Source organism: Mytilus edulis, chromosome 10, assembly GCF_963676685.1.
Source record: "Mytilus edulis chromosome 10, xbMytEdul2.2, whole genome shotgun sequence".
In the NCBI taxonomy this organism is placed as follows: Eukaryota; Metazoa; Mollusca; class Bivalvia; order Mytilida; family Mytilidae; genus Mytilus; species Mytilus edulis.
This window is the reverse complement of record NC_092353.1, coordinates 8,062,991-8,087,289: the sequence shown is the minus strand read 5'-3', so window position 1 is coordinate 8,087,289 and position 24,299 is coordinate 8,062,991. Positions and strand designations below refer to the sequence as shown.

Here is a 24,299-nt window from a genome sequence, read left to right as displayed (position 1 = left end):
GAGTACCTGATATCACCCCTAGTTTTTTGTGGGGTTCGTGTTGTTTATTCTTTGGTTTTCTATGTTGTGTCATGTGTACTATTGTTTTTCTGTTTGTCTTTTTCATTTTTAGCCATGGCGTTGTCAGTTTGTTTTAGATTTATGAGTTTGACTGTCCCTTATCTTTCGTCCCTCTTTTTTTGTGCTCTTTGCAATAAAATATTGAATTGAGTTGATTAAAAAAGAATCGTATTTTATGTCATTGTATAGATGGCAGCTAGTGCCCTTTAAAAGATTTTAAAGGTTTGTTTTCGTAGGTTTTTTTCGCAACCTCAGGCTCAGCCTATGTGGTTTCAGACGTTTTTTGAATGTTATCCATTGTGAGACGACCCCGCAGGAAGTGTAAGGTGCGACATCGACAATTTGCATTGACAGGTAAACTACGCATGCGTATAAATTCAATCTTCCAAGGAGGTCGCTGTGTACCGCTGTGTAAAATACGGAAACAATACTCTATATTTGAATGGGATATCACATTTGTTTATTTTTTAGAGAAAATCTTAGTATTGTTTTATGTCGAATTTAATTTCTTAATGGAGTTTATACCAAAAGGATAATTTCAATGGAGAAAATACAAGATCAGGAACGTTTAGCAACACTTATACACCAGTGGAATCAGGACCACTACGATATTTTTGAACTTAGTAGGCCAAACGAGGTAAAAAAATCTGCAATTAACCCCGTGTTTCAATGCTTTTTATTGTTTGAATGATGAAGAATTACTTGAAAGTATTATTTTACCTATGAATAAATTAGATGCTGTGCATATGGGTTTTGACAGGTAAACTCAGGTGTCGCTAAAACGGTCAACAATTTTCAATATGGCTGCCCCCATCCCAAAGTCAAACTAAGTATAAAACAACATAAACTTACTTCATACACCTGAAATAACATGTACTTAACATAGAAATTCTGAATCTGGTTTTAAAATGCATTATCAAATGTTAGTTACCTGTAAAATTGGGGAAGTAAATAAGTTTTGAATTGTCCCCCTTGGATGTTGACATGACCTCATTGGATTACTCACAATATTGATATTGACATGTTATGGAATGCATCCTACACAAGGAATTAGGAAAGGCTTTATCAAAATACATTTTTCCTACATGATGTAGTCATTCCATATATTAAGACATATATAATGTATTATATGTAGCATGTGTCATTTCTCTTCCATCAACACATTTTAATGTACATGTATGTAAAATAAATTTGTATTTGTAAATGTAAATGTACACAGTCATAGTACACAAAAATGCCATTCATAGTAGGATGATTTAATTGCTCTGTCTGCTGATTCCATGTCAACAGATTGTAGTAAACTATTTGGAACACATGACCAATATTTTGGATTTAATTCGACGGAAAGTTCCAAACATGCAGCCTAGAAATTTGTTTCTGTAAAATGTCTATTCATAATAATCTACATACATGGCTATTAGGTACATGTATATAACTCGTCTTATCCTCCAAAAAACTTGATATTGGTCAGAGGTACGCTCCTGGTTTATTTGAAAGCGGAATCAGAAAACTTGAAGCTTAGGCTAAGCACATGTTCATTTTGTACTTGTACATAAATTAACTGCAGATAACTCACCCAAAATTGGAATTTTCTTGAAATTCTGAATATGAAACAATTCAATATTCAGCATGTTTAGAGTGTTAACGATTTGTGTTCTTTTTTTTATTGCCAATCATGGGCATTATGTTTTCTGTTTGAGTCCATCCATCTATCCCCCTTCAGGTTAGAGTTTTTGAAATTCTAAATATGAAACAATTCAATATTTAGCATGTTTAGAGTGTAAACAACTTGTCTTCTTTTTTTATGCCCCATTTATGGGCATTATATTATCTGGACTTTGCGTCCATCCATCTGTCCCATTTCAGGTTAAAGTTTTTGGTCAAGGTTGTTTTTGATGAAGTTGAAGTCCAATCAATTTGAAACTAAGTACATGTACATGTACACATGTTCCCTATGGTATGAACTCTCTAATGTTAATGCCAAATTAAGAGATTTCCCCCCATTTTCAATGATAACTGAACATAACTAATTATACATGTAGTGGGAATGGGGCATCCGTGTACTGGGGACAAACTCTTGTTTTATATAAAAAAAAGTGCATGTACATTGAAACCATGTATGTTAAGTCCTAACCTAATGAACATGATGAATATCATCATTTTATGACTTAAGATTAAAAGAATAATTTAACCTTGATGCTATTTCCTTGCTCTGTTTTGTCACAAAGACTTAAATAATAATATTCATCTTCTCTCTGTTGGATTTGCTATATGGCCAAAAATGATGAGTCTCTGGAAAAAAAATGCTGGACTTGCCTTAAAAAATCATTAGTGAGAATACTGAGACAGTTCTGATGTAAGCAGAATACAGACAACTAAGATTACTGTCTATTTGGGACACACGGTCACTGGTCCATAGGTACTAGATTGTACTCATGGTACTAGGTCACCCTGGTCAGAGAAAGGTTGTTGGTTTAAAATCCTCTTTCAAGTTCAACCAAACATTTGGATTGTGTGAGTGATATTCAGTGTGTTCCTGCTAAGTAAGCATACAGCAAAAGTCAGCATAAATGAAAGGCATATTGAGCGAAGTCACAAATACTGGTTTGTAATGGCCAGAATGATGTGTACCTGTATACGTAGAGTCAGTAGAGTTAGGGTACAAAATGTATGTTGATCGATTGTTTGTATAAAAAATATATATGCTATGGGTCCAGTACAAAGTAGTGTACATTTATATTCAACATGTTCAATGTTTCATTCAACATATGTGATTATCATTGTATTCTCGTTTGAATTTTCTTCTGAGTTATATATGATAAAGAAGGTTGAGAAGAAGGATATACATGTAATGCACAATAGTCAATATTCAATTTAAGAACATTACATACATGTACATGTATATCAGTGGCTTTGTTTAACATGTTTACATTGGTTGTTGCCTTAAAAATAGCTAAATCCCAAATGTTTTCTCCATAATACCCCCTTCTTTACAGGCATCCACCAATGATATGTCATGTTTTGGTAATCTTTAATTTGAATTCAATTCATGCATACATGTATTACAATGTAGATCATCATCAATGATGAATAAAAAGTATCAAAATAAAGGTTTCCATGTTCATCACTTAAAATATTTAACTTTATTTTTCAAGTAAAAGAAAACAAAACTTTTCCCCATGAAAATGGTCAAAACAATGTTTATTTAATTTAAGACTGACACTTGCTGTGATTTCACATCAATTATTTTTAATTGTACCAGAGGGTCTTAAAGATAATTGACTTGTTGAATTGACTAACAGGTGCATATTTGGGGCAGTCAGGTCATATATTTTATTCATCCATTAAAAGTACATCCCTGAAAGTTAATTATTGAAAGATAAGGCACCCATAAATTAATAATCACTTTAATTTAATCCAGTGTAAACTGTGTTGTCGAATTTGCATACAGATTCAGATTCAATATTTTATTATAAATATTAATAAAATATTGAATCTTCAAATTCTGTTTGATATTTTATTTGGGGGGGGGGGGGATATTATGTGCACATTGTTGCTTTTCTACAGTGTAAAAATGTATCATATGTGTTTTTCATTTATTGAAAAAATATACTTAAATCAATCAGGTAATCACAATGTATATTGCAGTTTGCTGATTTGAATTGTTAAATGTTTCTTGTCATTTCCTTTTATAGCTTGCTGTTCAGTATTGGTTTTGCTCATGGGTTGCTAACTTTTTGCTGTAGGATTGTCTCAATTGGCAATTCATTTATACCCGATATTGACTATTGTTTAAAAATGTACATCAGTGGCGGATCTAGAATTTTTCATAAGAGGGGCCCACTGACTGACCTAAGAGGGGGCCCGCTCCAGTCACGCTTGAGTGATTCCCTATATAAGCAACCAAATTTTTTCCCAAAAAGGGGGGGCCTGGGCCCCCCCCTAAATCCGCCTCTGTACATCAATTCATGTATATACTTTAATATGTCTATTTGAATATATATATGTCTTTGGTTAAATATTTGTTTTCCTTCTTCAAATCATGTTAATTACATTGTAGCCAACAGTAGAGAATTTTCAAGAAATCTTCTGATCATTAAAATGGGTCTTATAAGGGTCTAAGCATGACACGGGATTGCTGTTTTTTTGTAAGCGTGACACATGAAAGTCAAATTATTGTCGTGAAAACGGGAAACAGGGTCTTGCGGGACCTGGGAAATGACAAAAAAATGTGAATTGCTTATGTACATAATATAAACAGGATTCGGGAATCTGACAAAACAATATAAACAGGATTCGGGAATCTGACAAAACAGTAAGCGGGATCCGGGATTGGAACCCCCCAATGAGACCCCCATTAAATTTGGACTGAATTTGTACCAATTTTATTTGAAATCAGTATTATTGAGCCCAGTAAAATCTTTAACCAGTGTTTAGTAATATGAGAAGTTACATGTACAATTTGTACACATTTAGTCCACTTACAAAATGTACATGGACTGATTGATGTCCAGTACAGGTCATTATGAATAGGAAGTTACCCCTGTGTAGTCACATGATCTCATATTACCTGTATGTTTTTAAGTAAATCAGACCTTAGATTTATCTTGTCATGTGATAAGTAGTTATTTTGTTAATTGGGTCATCTCAAAATGTGAAAGTATTAAAGGGTACCCTACCATAGCCTAATTATTACGTATTATATTACCTACACAATATAGCTAGAGTGACACTTTTCATTGTAAAAATTTGTTACAAAAATTTGTTAGTGTAAAAGTTATGTTGTCAAATGTTTTACACATTCCCCAAGTGTTTTTTTAGTAGTAAACATTCATTGTACATTGTAAGTATACAAATGTACTCATAACATGGTTAATGTACAATGTGCAAATAAACACAATTATATTTTATAATCCATTATTTATTTTGAACCATAGTCAGCAAGTTACTTTTTAGCTTTAATACTGTATTTGGTGAAGACTGTGCTAATGATTTACTTTATATACAAATTGTGACTTGGATATCTGATGGAGAGTTGTCTCACTGGCAATCATACCACATCTTCTTACATCTACTTGTAGCAATATGTTGAGCTTAAAATTTAGGGAGTTCTAACATTCTGAGAAACTCCCAAAATAATACTGGTACATGTAAATCTTACCAAAAACTTACCTTTGTCTGGGCTAGTTGTAGCTATAGCTTCAAGATAGTGGGAAAAAAGACATTTACAACCATTTATTAATATCAAGCCTGTTGTACCAATGTTTTAAAGGTGTTCATTTTACTTTGGTCATTGAGAAATCTAACAATTTGTTTTTTTTATTTCCAGAATTTGGAATTCCATGGTGTAGTGAGATTTTATTTCCAGGACGGTGCAAACGTAGTGACAAAATGTATACGTGTAGCCAGTACAGCCTCGACGAAGGAGGTTGTCGATGTTTTGATAGAGAAGTTCCGTCCAGATATGAGAATGCTGACCAGAAATTCATATGCTTTGTATGAAGTCCATGTAAATGGAGGTATAAACAATATTTTTTTATTTTCGCCATTAGTGGCTAGAATATGTGTTTTTTATATGTTTTCCTGCTACATTTAAAAAACAAGAAAGAAAGTTTATTTCTTTTTGCATTTATATTGATTACATAAAACTTTATAATGTTAAAGTTCACATACAGATTGATAAAACGTATATTTGTATTCTATACTTGACAATAGTTGCAATGAAACAGAGGAAGAAAAACAATATTATCACACAGCAGAGCTCTGGATAACTTTATCGTGTAAATCTGAAGCATTCTGGTGGGGCATAACATAACTTAATGTGACACTTGATAGAATCATTATCTTGTTTTATCTGTACAGGATATATTTTAAGGGTTATCCCAAGGTGGGGGTACTTTATATTACCAGTAGTACATGTACTTGAGTAGATACAGTTATGACTTTGTTAACTCAAACCTAGTGTGGTACAATTTAATATATTTGTCAGTACTTTTCAATTTTAAAACTTTTATATGGATACATTATTCATAGGCAGGTACAGCAAGTACCTGTTATACAATTCATGAAGCATTTTAAAGGGAGGTATCGGGTAGTGGTTTATAGTGCATTGGACAACTAACACAAGGGTTCCTGGTTCAATCCCCGCTTTGGGGAAAAAATTTCAGGGACTAACCTTTGGCTCTCCCTTGACACGATTTGCAAGTATATGGTCTTGAGGAATTGATGATAGACTACCGTAAAGGGACAATATATGCAGGCTGACCCGTGTTAAGAAAGAGCCATATATCTTTCAAGATACCCTTTTAGATTTCTAAAAAGAGCAGGCTTATGCCACTACAAGACACTCACAGCACTGACACCCGCAAAGTAGAAAGGGATTAATATAAGTTGCAATAACTGGCAATAACTTGTTTCCGTATCCACTATAAATAAATATGTTCAAACTAAGAATGGAGCCCCTGCAACCAAACAAACTTAATCCAAGTTGTTGGTTTTAAGTTTAAGTTATTTATACCCACATAGGAGGGAGTATGCTTGTTTTCTGCTCTGTATCCTGAATATCATCACAGGAAACTGTCTACCCATTAATCTCAAGATCAACTAACCAGTCTGAGAGCTTCCTCAAAGTGGCGCAAGCTACCTGTACATGACGGAATGCTATACCTTGTGATATATTGTCTCATCCATCACTATTCTTCATGTACATGTACTTCCTGTTTCCCTAATAATAATGTAACTACACATGCAGTATTTTTTTCACTGCATCAGTGCATGCATCAGCCCTTGTTAGAATACTGCATCACTCATAAACTATTGATTGCTTACTTATTAATGTTTCTTACACATCATGGCCATGTATGAAATCATAATGCTTTGTATTTTCTCAGGTACACGTGTACATGTAAAGCCAAAAAAAAAAACATTGCTTTGGTATAGAGCTCCATCAAAACATGCTATTCTATCATATATGTGGTGCTTATCACATCCAGTGCTTATCAACATCCTGTAATTGAATACTTAGAGGGGTGGGGGTACCATTAGACTATAGCTAGTGATGAAATATCTAGTTTTATTTGCTGAGAGAAAACAACTGGTTCAATTATTATAGCAGGAGCAGGTTACCTTTTGAGAGCACATTAGTTCAATTCTAGTGTTTCATATTGCTCCAACTTTTATATTGTGTATGTTGTTAACATACTGGTATATTTATTCTGTTATGTTTTGTTTTTTTGTCATGATGTTCCTCATCGTTTTTAGACTTACAATGTATGTTATTTTAGTCCCTCCAAAGTTTTATGTATATTTTAAAGGGTCAAGCATTTTACTGCAGTTTACATTTTATGATGGAAGAAACATGCAATGTTATGCTCACTATTCTTTAAACATATTTATGGGTTTAGACTAAACTGTTTAGAAGCACATGTGATGGACCAAACCAATCAATCAGATTAATGTTGATGACTGTTAGTGTACAGGTACATGTAAAATAAATACATGGATCAATCGATTGATTGTTGATTGGTTAACATTCAGTGCCAAAATTATATATTTAGGTACACCCAGATCTGTTGATTTAGTGGCTGTGCAAAACTTGATTTAGTCAAGGTACATTGTGTAGTGTTCTATGTTTTCCCACTGATCATGCTGATTGAAACATTTTAAAAATAGCTAAAACTCAAAGATACATTGTATCAAATTTTGTTAATCTGCAGATAAACATGATAAAGAACAGTTTGAAAAAAAATATAATTGAAATAATTATTGAACATGTTGAAATGCATAAATAATTAACATATTTTTACAATATCATTCATTGTAAGGCTCATTTAAGAAGTTATTAAATCATCTTTACCTTTAAAATAAAATTTGAAACAAGTTTAAAAAATAATTAACTTTAAGGTGACTTTTAAAGAAGTACCTCTATAGATTTATGAATGACCTATTGTAAGCTGTTTAAAGCTTATAGTATCTGGTGAATTGTCTAAGGTGATTAGTATTATCTAAGGAGATAAAGCCAAGCTGACAAAACATTACAGAAAGTTGCTACACCAACTATGACAAGAATGTTACTAGTAGTGGCTTTAGTTTACACATGGTTAATTACCTTCAGGTTATTTAAAAATTGACTTATGTACGTACATGTATGAATATAATATTATACCAATAGCTTCAAGGGTGTTATTTTACCACAATTTGATTATGCAGATTAAAGAAAAATCTTGTAATTGTCTCTCTCCATATGTCATGTATGTTCTTCATATGTTTTAACTTACACATAGATATAAAATTGTTACGTATCACATTTAAAATTAAGTCAGTACATCATAATTACAATTAATGAGATGTTATGTTATTTTGTTAATGAAATAATTTGTTGTTCATCACATATTTGTTGTTTTTAGGATAAAACCAGCTGTTAATTTTCTCTTTAATTGATTCACATTATGTCAATTTGTGGCCTTTTATAGCTGACTATGATACTTGTAACACCTTTATGCCTTTTGCTCATTGATGAAGGCTGTACAGTAACTTGCCAGCTTTAACATCCTCATCTTTAGGTCTGTTGATAGAACTATGTCTCCTTGGTAATCATATCATGTCACTGTTCATTTTGAAGACCTCATCATGACTCAGACCACATTTAAGCAATGTCAACTTAGCTACATATAAGGAGAAAAGCTCACAAGCCTCACTATCTTTCTTGTACTTAAAGCTCATACATATAAGTTTGATATTTTCTAACAATATATTGCATGAGTGTATAGAAAAGATGAAAAATAGTGCAACTTAAAGAGCTGTCATATGATACATATGTACTGTACATATATTTGACATATGAAATATTATATAGAATATCGCAATTGTGATCATCTGTTATAAAATAGTCATGATGATGTAAATGACTAAGAAAGCAGTTGTTGATTTATTAAATTTGTGTGACCACAAAAAAGGACCAGAGCAGAGAGAGAGGGTTGGTTCCAAGATTAGTAAGTCTGGCAGGCACTAAACCAGTTACAGACTTTAATAATGACTATTTTATATTTCAGATGAAAGGAGATTACTAGACAATGAAAAAGTATTATTTGTACAACTTAACTGGGGCAAAGATGTCAGAGAGGGACGATTTCTCCTTAAACAAGAGGTAAATACAGCCCTGGTCATCCATTGTCTTATACCCTGTCTATGATAGAATAGTCACATCAAATTAAAACTTAGTATATATGCATGTTCATTGTTATTGAAGCATAAACTAAATTAGGATTTGACCCTAGTATAATTTCAAGAGTTCAGTGAACATGTAAATGTTATATTTATCCTCATATACCATGTAGAAACTACTTAGAAGCATATATATGAAGGGAGCATTAATAAGAGAAGAAACATACAGTCTTGTCAGAAGTTGATTGTACAGATTAGTTGATGCCATAAGACAATGTTTTGTCCTGGTATCTATGATGAGTTTATTTGTATCATTCAACCTTCACCTGCCATGTCTCATATGCCTTGACCCTTCCAGAGATCTCTCAGTCAGTGTAGTGTAGTGTTTTGCTTTCCACATCGTCTTTTAAATTATACTCAATTTCAATTTTTTGTTCACAAATTCACATAAACATTAAGAGTGATTTATAAAAGACTGGTTTTATATATACATGTATACGACAATTTTGATATTGTTATATATATAAGAATGTATAAATAAATAAAAATGTTGGTTTGAATGTTATCAAGATAATTTCATTTTTGAAAGTTTACAAAGATATTAACTTATTTGTAAATACATGTAAAAGTAGTTATGTGAGGGTTTACCCTTGGACAATGATGCTAATGACTCCATTAAACCACAAGTAAAACAAACATTCTTAAGATAAAAATTTATCTCTGGAATTTATGATTGTTTCTTTATTGAACCTCTGCCATTGTTAATGTTGTCCTGTGTAATATACATAGAGATGTATTGATTTTTTTCATGGGGATATTTTAGGATCTGTAAAAGACCCCAAAAAAGTTGAAATAAAAAATAAAATGTTTTATAGTACTGTTTTGTATATACATGACAGTATTGTTCTACCAAATATGCATCATGGCAAGGGGTTATATTATTGCTGGTATGGGATGTAATGATTTTAAAAACCTGATAGCTTTAAAAATCCCATGTTTATTAGGTTGCTTTAAGGGAAATTTTGGTGAGAATGCTGTTCAAAGTCTAGAAGGAAAAAAATATGCTCATTGTTGAAGGTTATTTAGTGTCAGATCTATATTGTTGTTAACTTATGATCATTTGGTCTCTTGTGGAAAGATTTTTACCATCTTCTTATTTTTACATTGCATTACATAGTACATTAGGGGTGTAAAAAGACCTTAAGGTTACTAGTAATTCCAGTGTTTAATCTTTAGATAATCTTAATTTTAAATCACACTTTAATCCCTCATAATTGTCATAGTTTATCTGATAAGGTTTAATCTATGTCACACATCATTGATTTCTAAGATGGAAATGATAAGTGACCCAATAGTTCTGTACCTGATGTCATTAAGGGACAAAACTGCATGTATTATTGCCAGCAGCCATTGATCACATGCACTCAGGATTCATTATTTGTGGGTTTGATGGGTAAAGGCATAGGTGAAAGACAAATTCAAATGTTCAATGAAGCCCACATTTTCATTAGGCTGATTTATAGTCTTTGACAAAATTAGGAAACCAAAAATCCATGAAAGTACATTTTTTCTCAATCTATGAAAATCGGTGATTAATTGCCATCACATAAAAAAAAATCAATGAAACCTCAGTTATATGTATTGTATATATGCAAAACATCAACAACAAAAAACAAATAAAAAAGGGAATTGAAAACAAAAACACATTTTGATTTTGTTTACTTGTTATATTTACAGTTCATTCATTTCTACATTATTTCGGCCAGGCTAGGTGAGAAAATTGCTGCTACAAATTTCGGAATCCTCCATCTTTGAAAATTTATTGCTTTTAAGTTAATATTAACCATTAACTGGGACATAAATTCTCATAAATCGGTCAATTTGTTTACTATTCAATTTAAATAACTTCAATAATTAGTTGTACATGGATGTGTTCATTAATAGGGTTATTGGAATGGAGTCAAACAGATCAAAGTTAATTGTTTTTTAATGTCTTTATTTGGTATTTATAGGATCATCAGGTAAACAGCATGTATATGTATGTTTTTGAAACGGTGTCATTTCTTGATGGAAAGTTACACCATTATATGTGGCATAAAAATGATACCAATATGATTTCATATTTGTTTTAAAATCAACTTTGAATCAGAGATGAAGACATTATAGTTTTCTTCATGTTATTTTGAAGCATGTTTGACGCACAGTGTTTTTGTCTTGTCTTATTGTGTCATGAATTTTAGTTTTTGTTCCGTTTATGAATATAAACACTGAATGTTTGTTTTGGAGAGATGAAAAAAAACCTTACAAATTCCATAAACTTTATAACAACAACAAATTGAAGTAAGATAGTTCTAAAAACTTAATAAAAACAAGCCTGACTATGCTGAAGATGAGAAAAATATTAAAACAAGCTAAGAGAATCTTTATATGATACATGTTTGAAATTCATACTTTGCCAAAAAAATGTTTCCTGTTTACAACTGCCTGTCATAGATATAATAATGGAAATTAATTACATGCAAATGAAAGTTTTATAATGATTTGATTGTTGTTCAGAATAAATAGTGAAAGGAAATAATAAAAAAATATTTAAAAAGAAAAAAATGGTTCATCAAAGAATTGAATTCAAATTTCAGATAAGAAATATTAGCACTGCAGAAAGAATTTACATGAACAATTGTTCACTTATGAAATGACTATCTAATGCCATCTTTCACAAAATTCAAACTAATTTAAAGTAAAGGGAAAGTTTAATTTAAGGTCTTGAAGTTTAGTTGCAAAATGCATAAATTCAGTTATTTTACTCAAATATAAACATATCCATATTTTCAAACACAAGATAGTAAGGGAAGAAGAAAATAATACTGTTTAAGAAAGATACCATATATTAAGTGTTAACTTTTCACAGGTAATTGCAAATTGTACAATAAAACCTATTTAAGATATGAATAGTTGTCTTGTTGAAGCTGTGAATTATTTCAATCTGTCAGCCATGGTACATGAATAACTTGTCAGATATACAATTAAAAGACAATAAAATGTGTGAATTTACAAGGTAATAAGTTTTGTTACCTATTCTCTCTATTGTCATCATCATGTATATAAAAACAGGGGCTTTATATAATGTCTTTACTACTCCTGAATCAGAGTCCTGAGTGTGCATGTATTAAAATACACTAACAATACATTGTATGGCTGGTTCCGTGAATGTAATTTGAACCCATATTCATAGTAAACGCTTAAAACTATATTGTACATTTACTACATTTCCCTTTTAAAAACTTTGATTACGATGGAGTTTTATTCCTCTTTGTCTAGCACCTATAAAGTACATACAATGTGCTGGTATATTATGTAATTCTTTCCTGGCTCTTTCCCCTAGGATTAATGGATGACTGGGATGTAGGTAAACTTGAACTCATTAAAGTTAAATTATCACTGTTTATATTAGAGATACATATTTAACATCTGGTTGGTTTCACCATGGTGACTCAATTGAAGGCATTTCCTTTAGATAGAAGTGTTATATCATAAACCACTATGGAAGGTTATACACAATCACTCGTTTTAACATAGTTTACAAGTTCAAAGTCATTACAAAATCAAAAAATTGGTCCTAGCAAAGATGTATAAACCCTATATAGATGTAATGTCTGAGCCAGAATACATATCAGATTTTAACATTAGTATACATATAAAAAATGGTATGATTGCCAATGCGACAAGTCTCCACAAAAGACTAAAATGACACAGAAATTATCAACTATAGGTAAACCACGGCCTTCAACAATGAGCAAAGCCCATACTGCATAGTCCGCTATAAAAGGCACCAACATGACAATGAAAGTAAAACAATTCAATCAAGAAAACTAACAGCCTAATTTATGTACAAAAAATGAACAAACAACAAAAGTGTAACACATAAACAACTGACAACCACTGAATTACAGCCTCCTGACTTATGCCATATTTATATGAAAGAGTAAAACAATAGAAGTTATATATTACATGTATTATTTGTATGTGTTCCATTATTGATAGGGAGACATCAATATTCTCAATTGGTTACAAAGAAACCTTTAATTTCTGCACAGTTTTGTGCATACTGCATTCCGTCTCACTTTTGTTCATCATGTACAAATTGTCTCACCACTATGTCTTTTAATTTGCCAGGGTGTTCCTACAATATCAGCCATGGATAAAGAAAATACTGGTACTAATAAAACATTCACCAGAAAACTGTCTAAAAGAGAGAAAAAAGAAAAGAAAAAGCAAGATAAACAGAAACAGAAAGACCATGGTGGAGGTTTAGCTGACAAGCTGTATACAGACATGCCTGAGTCAAAGTTCACCAGGTCTATCTCAAATCCTGAGGCTGTCATGAAAAGGAGAAGACAGATGAAAGTAGAGAAGAAATTACAACAGTGCCGAGGACAGGATGGACAAGGTCTGTAATGTGTTAAAGGATGTACAATAACTTTAAAGATTGTAAAATCAGGACTGAAACATCAATGTCACAGGAAGTTTGGAATGAAACACAATTTGTTTGTTTGGATAGCATATAGCAACTAAAATATCACCATACTATAAAGTTCAAATTCTTTTTATGTTGTTTGAAAAGATATACATATATATCTATTCCCAAAAAATCTCACAATTTTCCATGCCAATCTTTTACCAATAATACAAAATACGATGGTAAGCATTGCCAAATGATGAAAGTTTATAACTTAGTTTATTTCTGTTTGAAATTGAACATGACCATCTACGTGTAAAAGTTTAATGTCTAGGTGACACCTATTTTATTCACCAGAAAGCATCATTTCATTGAGGTATGAAATTTATTCATTGTTTTAAGATGTTCTTTGATCAGACTGATAGCTATAACTTCATGTTTACTGGGGCATAGGATATCTATACATTGTTGAGTGGGCCTTCCCAGGACATAAACTGTACTGACAAGAATATCGTCATAATTAGGTGGGAGTTTGTGTAAATAAAATGGAAATAATTATACTTTCAAAAGTTTTAACTAGCAAATAAACAGTTTCTCTAACCAATGCCTTTAAAAAGATTAGATAAAAAGATTAAAAATCAAATATTCTTAATTAAATTCCTGAAGGATTTTAAATATATCATCTGTGTTTTTAAGTGTGTACAGGTAAATATACAATGTATTTATCCTACTGTACCTGTATGTATTGGTAGGTAACATCTCACAATGTACTTATATAGAAATAGGATCTACATTCAGAGAACATTGACACCACATGTGTATTCAATCAAAACATATTATGAACTTAAAATTTTGATCTTCAAACTTGGTGATTCATTTAGAAACATAGTACTGTAAAAAAGTCAATTAACAACAATTAATAGAAATATGTAATTAATAAATGTGGTAAAAAGGACAGGACTGAAATGACTGCTTTCCCAATGTTTAATTTTAATATATATATCATAGGAGCAGCACTCTTACTGCTAATGCTGATCTTCAAAGGAATTATCTTCTATAAAAAGAGGTGCTGTGATGTTAACATAGACAGCAACACTATCATATAAGCACAACAATATTGAGAAAGTAGTAATTTCAGTCACAATACAGACAAAAAATAATTGAACCAAAAACTAAATAGAAATCCTGCATGGATAATGCCTTCGGCAAACTTTGAGGTCATTAAAATTGTAGTATCATGTAACTTTAGTGGAAGGATCATCAACAGGTTATCTGAAAGTATCATCATTGTAATCAAGTTACTGTAAGAAAACAATTATCATTATAAAAAAGTTCGTCAGCTTTACTGTTTACTAAAAAAATTAGTGTATATGTTAAAGTGTCTTCCCTTTATCTGTCTGTGTTAACTATTAGAGAAGGTAAATGAATAAAAATATGTTTAAAAGGCGTTAAAATGATTCTTGTGCAATGTACATATAGATTATTTCATATCTATGTGTTTGATACTGCAGAAGTATGATCATTTTGCACCCATTAATGATTTGTGTTAAGTACAGATGAAAAAAAATATCAGTTTTATAAAAAATTATGCATGTATATATCCACAAATTTCCTCCAAAATATTTTCTATACTTAATTCAGTAAAAATCGTGAAATTTTACACCCGCAGAAATAACCCGCTAAACGGTATGTTATGCAATTAATATTACAATATTGTTAAGTTTTCTGACCTTCTATATGTAACAACATGATGTTGTACATTCAGTAATGCTATTTAAAGCTGACGACTATATCAGATCTCCAAATAGAGATTGTGTAAATTTTCATATTCTTATGCTATATGTTTATATTTCAGGAGGAACATTAAAGATTTATGGCGAGACATTAAGGCCAGACATCCCATATAAGACATTACTGTTATCTACTGGTGATGATGTGGAGTATGTCATCAAGGAGGCTCTAGAAAAATATGATCTGGATAAAGAAGATCCATCAGACTTTTGTCTCTTCCAGGTTTGTAATTGTAACAGACAAGCTGATTTTTATATTACAAATAAGTCAACACTTCAAGCTTTAGAAAGTGCACAGTTGTTCTGATTAGCTACAGACAAGCTTATTTTTATATTACAAATAAGTCAACACTTCAAGCTTTAGAAAGTGCACAGTTGTTCTGATTAGCTACAGACAAGCTTATTTTTATATTACAAATAAGTCAACACTTCAAGCTTTAGAAAGTGCACAGTTGTTCTGATTAGCTACAGACAAGCTTATTTTTATATTACAAATAAGTCAACACTTCAAGGTTTAAAAAGTGCACAGTTTTTCTGATTTTATAGACATAAGGTATATGTTTCGTAGCCAAAAGATTTATTTTGGATAAATATGAAAGCGTCATCATTTGAATTTAACAAGAATTTAATTATCAAAAAACAGCTTTTATATAATATTTTAAGGGGAGATAATATGGAAAAAAATAAAAAAATGAATGAAGAAAACATTTGAATGAACTGATAAAAATAAGTTAGGTAATGAAAAATATCACTGATATGTACACACCCCAATTATCAAAAAAATTATACTTGTGTTTAATTAAGGATTTGTGATACATATATATGAAGTGACTATTTCTGACTGATTATTTATTGTAGGTATTGGTACCAACTGGAGAGAGAGAATATCATGGAGGAGCCATTGGTCAAGAAAGGGTGATGGAATCACATGAATGTCCACTGGGTATTGCTATGAGGTTTCCTCCAAGTGAAGGTTAGTTTAGAATATCGCAAGGGGAAAATCTGTTAGATGTAAATCTTTGGTTTGTTAGAATGGATGATTCATGAAAAAAATATTTCACCAAGCAGTAAAGTTAGCCTCATCTTGACAATATAAATTTGTCTCTTTGGCACATTCTCCATTTCCATTCTCAATTTTATTTTTTACAGAGTTTGTCTTTAGTGCCGTGTGGAGGCAGTAGAGTGCCTCCCCGTGCTTCAGGTTTATGCTCTTATAATATACTAGATTATGGAGTGTGTGTCCGAGCGAGACAAACATGTTTAACCCCGCCGCATTTTTGCGTCTGTCCTAAGTCAGGAGCCTCTGGCCTTTGTTAGTCTTGTATTATTTTAATTTTAGTTTCTTGTGTACAATTTGGAAATTAGTATGGCGTTCATTATCACTGAACTAGTATATATTTGTTTAGGGGCCAGCTGAAGGACGCCTCTGGGTGCGGGAATTTCTCGCTACATTGAAGACCTGTTGGTGACCTTCTGCTGTTGTTTTTTTTCTATGGTCGGGTTGTTGTCTCTTTTGCACATTCCCCATTTCCATTCTCAATTTTATTAAATATGCTAATACATTAATTGTATGTAAGTACAGTTTGCATTTTCAGTTGGAAATAAAGTATTGTTGAAAAATGAAATAATTAGATAGGACATTGTTTATTCCAGTAATATTATATTATATTGATATTTGATTTCAGGAACAGTCATGTTTCAGTTAAAGAGACGTCCTGCTGATGCTAAAAAGACTAAACATAAAAAGATCAGAGCCGTCTCTCATGAAGATTTACGTCCTACTAAAGACACTATACCACCTCATCAATTACCATATCTGGTGGAGTTAAATCCTGGTATGTAAGAAATATAAGTCCTCAGAAAAATTAATTAATCTTCAACACATGATAAAAATTAGATGCCTTATTGCCAATTACACAACTAATAACCAGAGACAAAATTATGTAAGCAACTATAGGACACTGTAAGGTCTTCAACAAAGAGCAAAAACTATACAGAATAGAAAGCTATAAAAAGCAGAAATGAGAAAATGTAAAACAATTCTAACTAGAAAACCAATGGCTTGATTTATGTGCAAAATAATAGACGAAAAACAATTATGATATAGGATAGAAACCACTAAATTACAGGCTCCTGATTTGGGACAGGAACATTAAGAATTCTATCATTCTTTTGCAAAGTTTCAAAAAGATCAAACAATATAATACATTGACTGATATGAACAAACAATATAATACATTGACTGATATGAACAAACAATATAATACATTGACTGATATGAACAAAGAATATAATACATTGACTGATATGAACAAAGAATATAATACATTGACTGATATGAACAAACAATATAATACATTGACTGATATGAACAAACAATATAATACATTGACTGATATGAACAAAGAATATAATACATTGACTGATATGAACAAAGAATATAATACATTGACTGATATGAACAAACAATATAATACATTGACTGATATGAACAAATGAAGAGAGTGAATCAAACATAAATGAGACAGAAAGAAACAAAGACTCACATGACATCTATAGTTAATCTCTACTATGATTGTTTCTTCTGTGTCAAGGTCAAAGGCTGTTGTGCTATAGGTACACACACTTAAACCTTCAGATTATCTATCATTCTTCATGTGTATCAAAATTCTGAACTTTATACCATATTTATTGCCTCACAAGAAATGTTATGCTGTTAATGATTTATCAGTGTTTACTCTTAATCATGTCATGTGTGTATCCACAAGAAGACGCTATATTGTGCTATCAACAGGCAAATCATTCATAAAAGTTAGGGACGACATCAAAAATTCAATGTAGGATAAAAAACTTAATTCACATAGTTTTTTCGCTGACCCCCCTACCCCCCTTCTTAACTTGATTTGGGAAAAATTGATTTACCTATATAGATATATGTAAATTCGATTTAAGATTAACAAAACTTGCAGCAATGATGACCCCCCACCCCCAAACAATTCGATTTAAGTTTTTTATTCTACATCGATCTTTTGATGTCGTCCCTTATTGAGGTCTCTGCAGACAACTCCTTATAATCCCTGTTTATTGTTTACAGATGGATCAGATAATCCTAAAGGTAAAGTGTACAGACTGAACATGAAGTTTACAGAAGTAGGAACAGATAGAAATATGTTGATACAGGTATGTAGACGGTTCAAACAGCATCAGTGACAATTTACTGCCATTTTTATTGTCAACATATATTCTGAATGAATGATTTTTAAAATTCCTATATTTGTTTTTGAAGTAAACTCTACCTTCTAATATTTTTGTGACAAAATATATAGATTGTATTATTTGCCTAACTACTCTTTTAAGTGTTAATAGTAGATACTGTAGATTTAGTATTATTCTTTGGATACTAATTTTCATTGATTTTATGGTTACTCAACAACCACAAATTCAAATATCAAACAACTTTTGTTTAGTGAGGGCCCTCATGGGGTTTTTGATTATGTGATTACTTGGCCGTTTTTTTAATGATTATTTGATTATTAAGCCAAATATTTCATGATTATTTGATTACCTAGGACTGTATTTTTAGTTTATGATTATTTGATTACTAAAGATAAGCAAATATTTAATGATTATGTGATTATATTGGCAAAAAAATGGTGATTATGTGATTACTAGGACCCCCCCATGAGGGGCCTCTTTAGTAATTTATGCAGACTTTCCTTGGAAAGACCATGAAATCAAATATCCAAAAAATACAAGTTTTCCTCTGTCCACAAAAATTGGTATCCACAAAAACACATTTACTCATGAACCGTTCATCCAAAGCTTTTAAAATTTTAATTTGTGTTACTGACAACAAAATGAAGGTCTAGTTCAAGAATGACGATTTTGACTTTTACCGTTCAGGAGTTATGGTTCTTGAAAGATTGAAAAATGGCGTTTCCAGTTGTTTCTGTGCATTTTCGCATGAACTGTTCAACCAAAGCTTCCGAAACTTTAATATGTTGTTACTGTTGACAAAATGGAGTTCAAGTTCAAGAATGATGATTTTGACTTTTACCGTTCAGGAGTTATGGTTCTTGAAAGATTAAAAAAAATGGTGTTTCCAGTCGTGTCTGTGCATTTACTCATGAACTGTTCAACCTAAGCTCTTTCAAATTTTAGTATGTTGATATTGATGACAAATGGAGGTCAAATTTGATATTGATGATTTTCACTTTCACCGTTCATCAGTTATGGTTCTTGTGATATTGCCAGGACATGAATAAATGTTAATAAATCCGGTTTGCTGTCGTTGTGACAGCCTCTTGTTCTCTTGTCAAATATTACAGAAATATAGAATTTTAAATTAATGAACAAATTGTAACATACTTTTCTAAAAACAATTTAAACCATTATGTTGTACCAGTAGGATTTATCTACAAATAATTGTGTATTGTTTGTTCATAGTAGAATTGGTTTGATGTACTGACTATTTATATGACATATTTTTAGATTCATGGTCCCAATATTCAGTCAAAATGATGTAATTTCTTTAATATTGAGACTATTTCATTTGTTTTTAGCTTCATGGTCCCAATGTTCAGCCACGCCACTGTGTGATTGGTCTGACTCAGTCAGATGGTATTGTTACTATCACACCAAAGACTCCAGAATCAGAAACTATCGTCAACAACCAGCGCATTCAGGAGACGACAACACTAAGACATGGAATGACACTCAGATTTGGAAAACTTAATGTCTTTAAATTTATGGACCCTCATTTTGAGGAGGTAAGATTTTTTAAAATTTTTTATATGGTCGTATATTGGTATCACGTTGGCGTCGTCGTCCTCATCCGAATACTTTTAGTTTTCGCACTCTAACTTTAGTAAAATTGAATAGAAATCTATGAAATTTAACACAGGATTTATGACCACAAAAGGAAGGTTGGGATTGATATTGCGAGTTTTGGTCCCAACATTTTAGGAATTAAGGGCCAAAAAGGGCCCAAATAAGCATTTTCTTGGTTTTCGCACTATAACTTTAGTTTAAGTAAATAGAAATCTATGAAATTTTGACACAAGGTTTATGACCACAAAAGGAAGGTTGGGATTGATTTTGGGAGTTGAGGTCCTAACAGTTTAGGAATTAGAGGCCAAAAAGGGGCCCAAATAAGCATTATTCTTGATTTTCGCACCATAACTTAAGTATAAGTAAATAGAAATCTATGAAATTTAAACACAAGGTTTATGACCATAAAAGGAAGGTTGGGTTTGATTTTGGGAATTTTGGTCCCAACAGTTTAGGAAGAAGGGGCCCAAGGGGTCCAAAATTAAACTTTGTTTGATTTCATCAAAAATTGAACAATTGGGGTTCTTTGATATGCCGAATCTAACTGTGTATGTAGATTCTCAATTTTTGGTCCCGTTTTCAAATTGGTCTACATTAAGGTCCAAAGGGTCAAAAATTAAACTTAGTTTGATTTTAACAAAAATTGAATCCTTGGGGTTCTTTGATATGCTGAATCTAAAAATGTACTTAGATTTTTGATTATTGGCCCAGTTTTCAAGTTGGTCCAAATCGGGGTCCAAAATTAAACTTTGTTTGATTTCATCAAAAATTGAATAATTGGGGTTCTTTGATATGCCAAATCTAACTGTGTATGTAGATTCTTAATTTTTGGTCCCGTTTTCAAATTGGTCTACATTAAAGTCCAAAGGGTCCAAAATGGTTAACAAAAATTGAATTCTTGGGCTTTTTTGATATGCTGAATCTAAACGTGTACTTAGATTTTTTTATTATGGGCCCAGTTTTCAAGTTGGTTCAAATCAGGATCCAAAATTATTGTATTAAGTATTGTGCAATAGCAAGAAATTTTCAATTGCACAGTATTCAGCAATAGCAAGAAATCTTCAATTGCACAGTATTGTGCAATAGCAAGAAATTTTCAATTGCACAGTATTCAGCAATAGCAAGAAATCTTCAATTGCACAGTATTGTGCAATAGCAAATATTTTCAATTGCACAGTATTACGCAATAGCAAGAAATATCTAATTGCACAATATTGTGCAATAGCAAGAAATTTTCAATTGGAGTTATCTTTCTTTGTCCAGAATAGTAGTTGAATCAACTTAAATCATTGTTTTATACAATATACAATGTATATTCACTTTTACTACCAACTGATAAATTAAAACAATCTTTACCATTCAGTGATAACAAGCACTTTATTTTACATTTTAATATTTAAATGAGTAGTTATTGTTACAAACTCCATTAGAAATTTGAATTGAGATCAGTTTTGGAAAAAGGGAAAGGGGGATGTGAATAAAAAGGGGGGGGGGGTAAATTTTTCTCATTTCAGATTTCATAAATAAAAAAAAAATTTCTTCAAACATTTTTTTGCGAGAATTAATATTCAACAGCATAGTGAATTGCTCAAAGGCAAAAAAAAAATATTTTAAGTTCATTAGACCACATTCATTCTGTGTCAGAAACCTATGCTGTGTCAACTATTTAATCACAATCCAAATTTAGAGCTGAATCCAGCTTGAATGTTGTGTCCATACTTGCCCCAACCGTTCAGGGTTCAACCTCTGCGGTTGTATAAAGCTGCGCGCTGCGGAGCATCTGATTACAAATTTATTTTTGTCATAAAATGGGATGGATCAATTTTTTTCATTTTGGGGTTTTATACTTGTCAGATAGGCAGGCTCAACAAATAGTTAAAATCACAAGAATGAACCTAATTTGTCAGTTAATATAAAAAAGAAAATGTGGTATGATTGCCAATGAGACAACTCTCCACAACAGACTAAAATGGCACAGAAATTAACAACTATAGGTCACCGTATGGCCTTCAACAATGAGCAAAGCCCATACCGCATGATCAGCTATAAAAGGGCCCGAAATGACAATGTAAAACAATTTAACAGCCTTATTTATAAAAAATAAAACTAACAAAGTATTAAAACTTAAAACAGACCACTCTTTATGATCGAGCTTTCACAGTCATCAAATTGCACATATGCACACACAATGAATGAGGGAGACACAATGTGAATTATATATAATAATACCTTTAGTCAATAATGTATGAATATCTACTGAAGTGTTATCTTTAATGTATTATAGAAAATGAGGAAAGGACAGATGCCAATGGATTTCCAGCAGAAACGACCTGGACCCCAGCATCAATCACATCCTAAATTACATGAGACTAATTTTGATGTGGATGGTAAAGTGGAGTCCCAGGGAAGTTCTTCTCCTAGGGGTAGTGATAGGGGTCCGGAACCTATGGAGGTTCAACAGAAAAGGTAGGGTTATAATATAGTTATTTGGTTAATTCATAGGATACAATTAATTTTTGTTTAAATATGCCGTGTATAAAAAAAAGAAGATGGGGTAACAGTTCCAATGAGACAGACAACTCTCCATCCAAGTCACAATAAAGAAAAATTAAACAATTATAGGTCAAAGTAGGGTCTTCAACACAGCCTTGGCTCTCATGGAACAACTAGCTATAAAGAGCCCCTAAAATGACTAGTGTAAAACAAGTCAAACTGGAAAACTAAGTCTAATCTATATAAAAACAAAAAACACTTGTGAACCACATCAACTTACAACAACCACTGAACACTTCTAAAGGAAGGATAATGATGTTCATATATAATAAGATGTTTACGTCCAGCACAATGCAACATACTTCAATGTTTTGTTAAATTTATATAGTAATTAAATAGAATCATTTCCTCAGTACTGGATTTTCTGAACTCATTGAAACTAGGGTATTTATTCTTACCATCTATCAGTAACTTTATTTATCCTACTTAACATGTCTCAACATAATGTTTGTTTTATTACAGGCCTCCTCCTGCCAATCAGGTGTCTCCACGTGATATGGTAGATGGTCGACCACCACCATCCAGACAAGAAGATGCTCTTCCTGCAGTGTTAGAATTTCGTGAAGATAGTATGTATAAACAATTCTTTCTAATGATAGATTTTATCCAGCTTTGTTTATTGTTTTCTTATAGAGGACTTATATTTAAACTTTTAACCAGGATAGCTAATCAAAATCTATGCAAGGATGCTTAACACTTTTTTATGGCCCCGCAACGAAGTTGTCGGTGCCATATAGTTTTACCCTTGTCCGTCATTCAGTAATTCCTTCATTCCGCAACAAACCATTATACGGAGTTTTTTTCTAAATGCCTTTTTATTGGGCTGATTTTTATACGACCGCAAAAATTTTAATTTTTTGGTCGTATATTGCTATCACGTTGGCGTCGTCGTCGTTGTCGTCGGCGTTGTCCGAATACTTTTAGTTTTCGCACTCTAACTTTAGTAAAAGTGAATAGAAATCAATGAAATTTAAACACAAGGTTTATGACCACAAAAGGAAGGTTGGGATTGATTTTGGGAGTTTTGGTCCCAACATTTTAGGAATTAGGGGCCAAAAAGGGCCCAAATAAGCATTTTCTTGGTTTTCGCACTATAACTTTAGTTTAAGTGAATAGAAATCTATGAAATTTTGACACAAGGTTTTTGACCACAAATGTAAGGTTGGGATTGATTTTTGGAGTTGAGGTCACAACAGTTTATGAATTAGGGGCCAAAAAGGGGCCCAAATAAGCATTATTTTTGGTTTTTGCACCATAACTTTAGTATAAGTAAATAGAAATCTATGAAATTTAAACACAAGGTTTATGACCATAAAAGGAAGGTTGGGTTTGATTTTGGGAGTTTTGGTCCTAACAGTTTAGGAATAAGGGGCCCAAAGGGTCCAACATTGAACTTTGTGTGATTTCATCAAAAATTGAATAATTGGAGTTCTTTGATATGCCGAATC

The 24,299-nt window shown here is 31.9% G+C and overlaps 1 protein-coding gene across 7 annotated transcripts in view; it reads left to right on the top strand.

The window, feature by feature from the left end:
- The first annotated feature begins 406 nt into the window (after positions 1 to 406).
- LOC139493293 (afadin-like) overlaps positions 407 to 24,299 on the top strand; it is a 75,308-nt gene continuing 51,415 nt past the window's right edge. For 5 of the 7 annotated variants that reach the window (XM_071281545.1, XM_071281543.1, XM_071281540.1 and 2 more), the window contains exons 1-11: positions 424 to 697; positions 5,390 to 5,579; positions 9,111 to 9,205; positions 13,396 to 13,669; positions 15,534 to 15,691; positions 16,327 to 16,441; positions 17,154 to 17,303; positions 18,563 to 18,648; positions 20,031 to 20,237; positions 22,583 to 22,764; positions 23,314 to 23,420. In XM_071281545.1, coding sequence (XP_071137646.1) covers positions 602 to 697; positions 5,390 to 5,579; positions 9,111 to 9,205; positions 13,396 to 13,669; positions 15,534 to 15,691; positions 16,327 to 16,441; positions 17,154 to 17,303; positions 18,563 to 18,648; positions 20,031 to 20,237; positions 22,583 to 22,764; positions 23,314 to 23,420 — 1,660 coding nt within the window. In that variant the 5' untranslated portion in view covers positions 424 to 601. Of the gene's footprint in view, positions 698 to 5,389; positions 5,580 to 9,110; positions 9,206 to 13,395; positions 13,670 to 15,533; positions 15,692 to 16,326; positions 16,442 to 17,153; positions 17,304 to 18,562; positions 18,649 to 20,030; positions 20,238 to 22,582; positions 22,765 to 23,313; positions 23,421 to 24,299 lie in introns of all 7 variants that reach the window. The other 2 variants (XM_071281544.1, XM_071281542.1) reach the window with 1 other exon arrangement.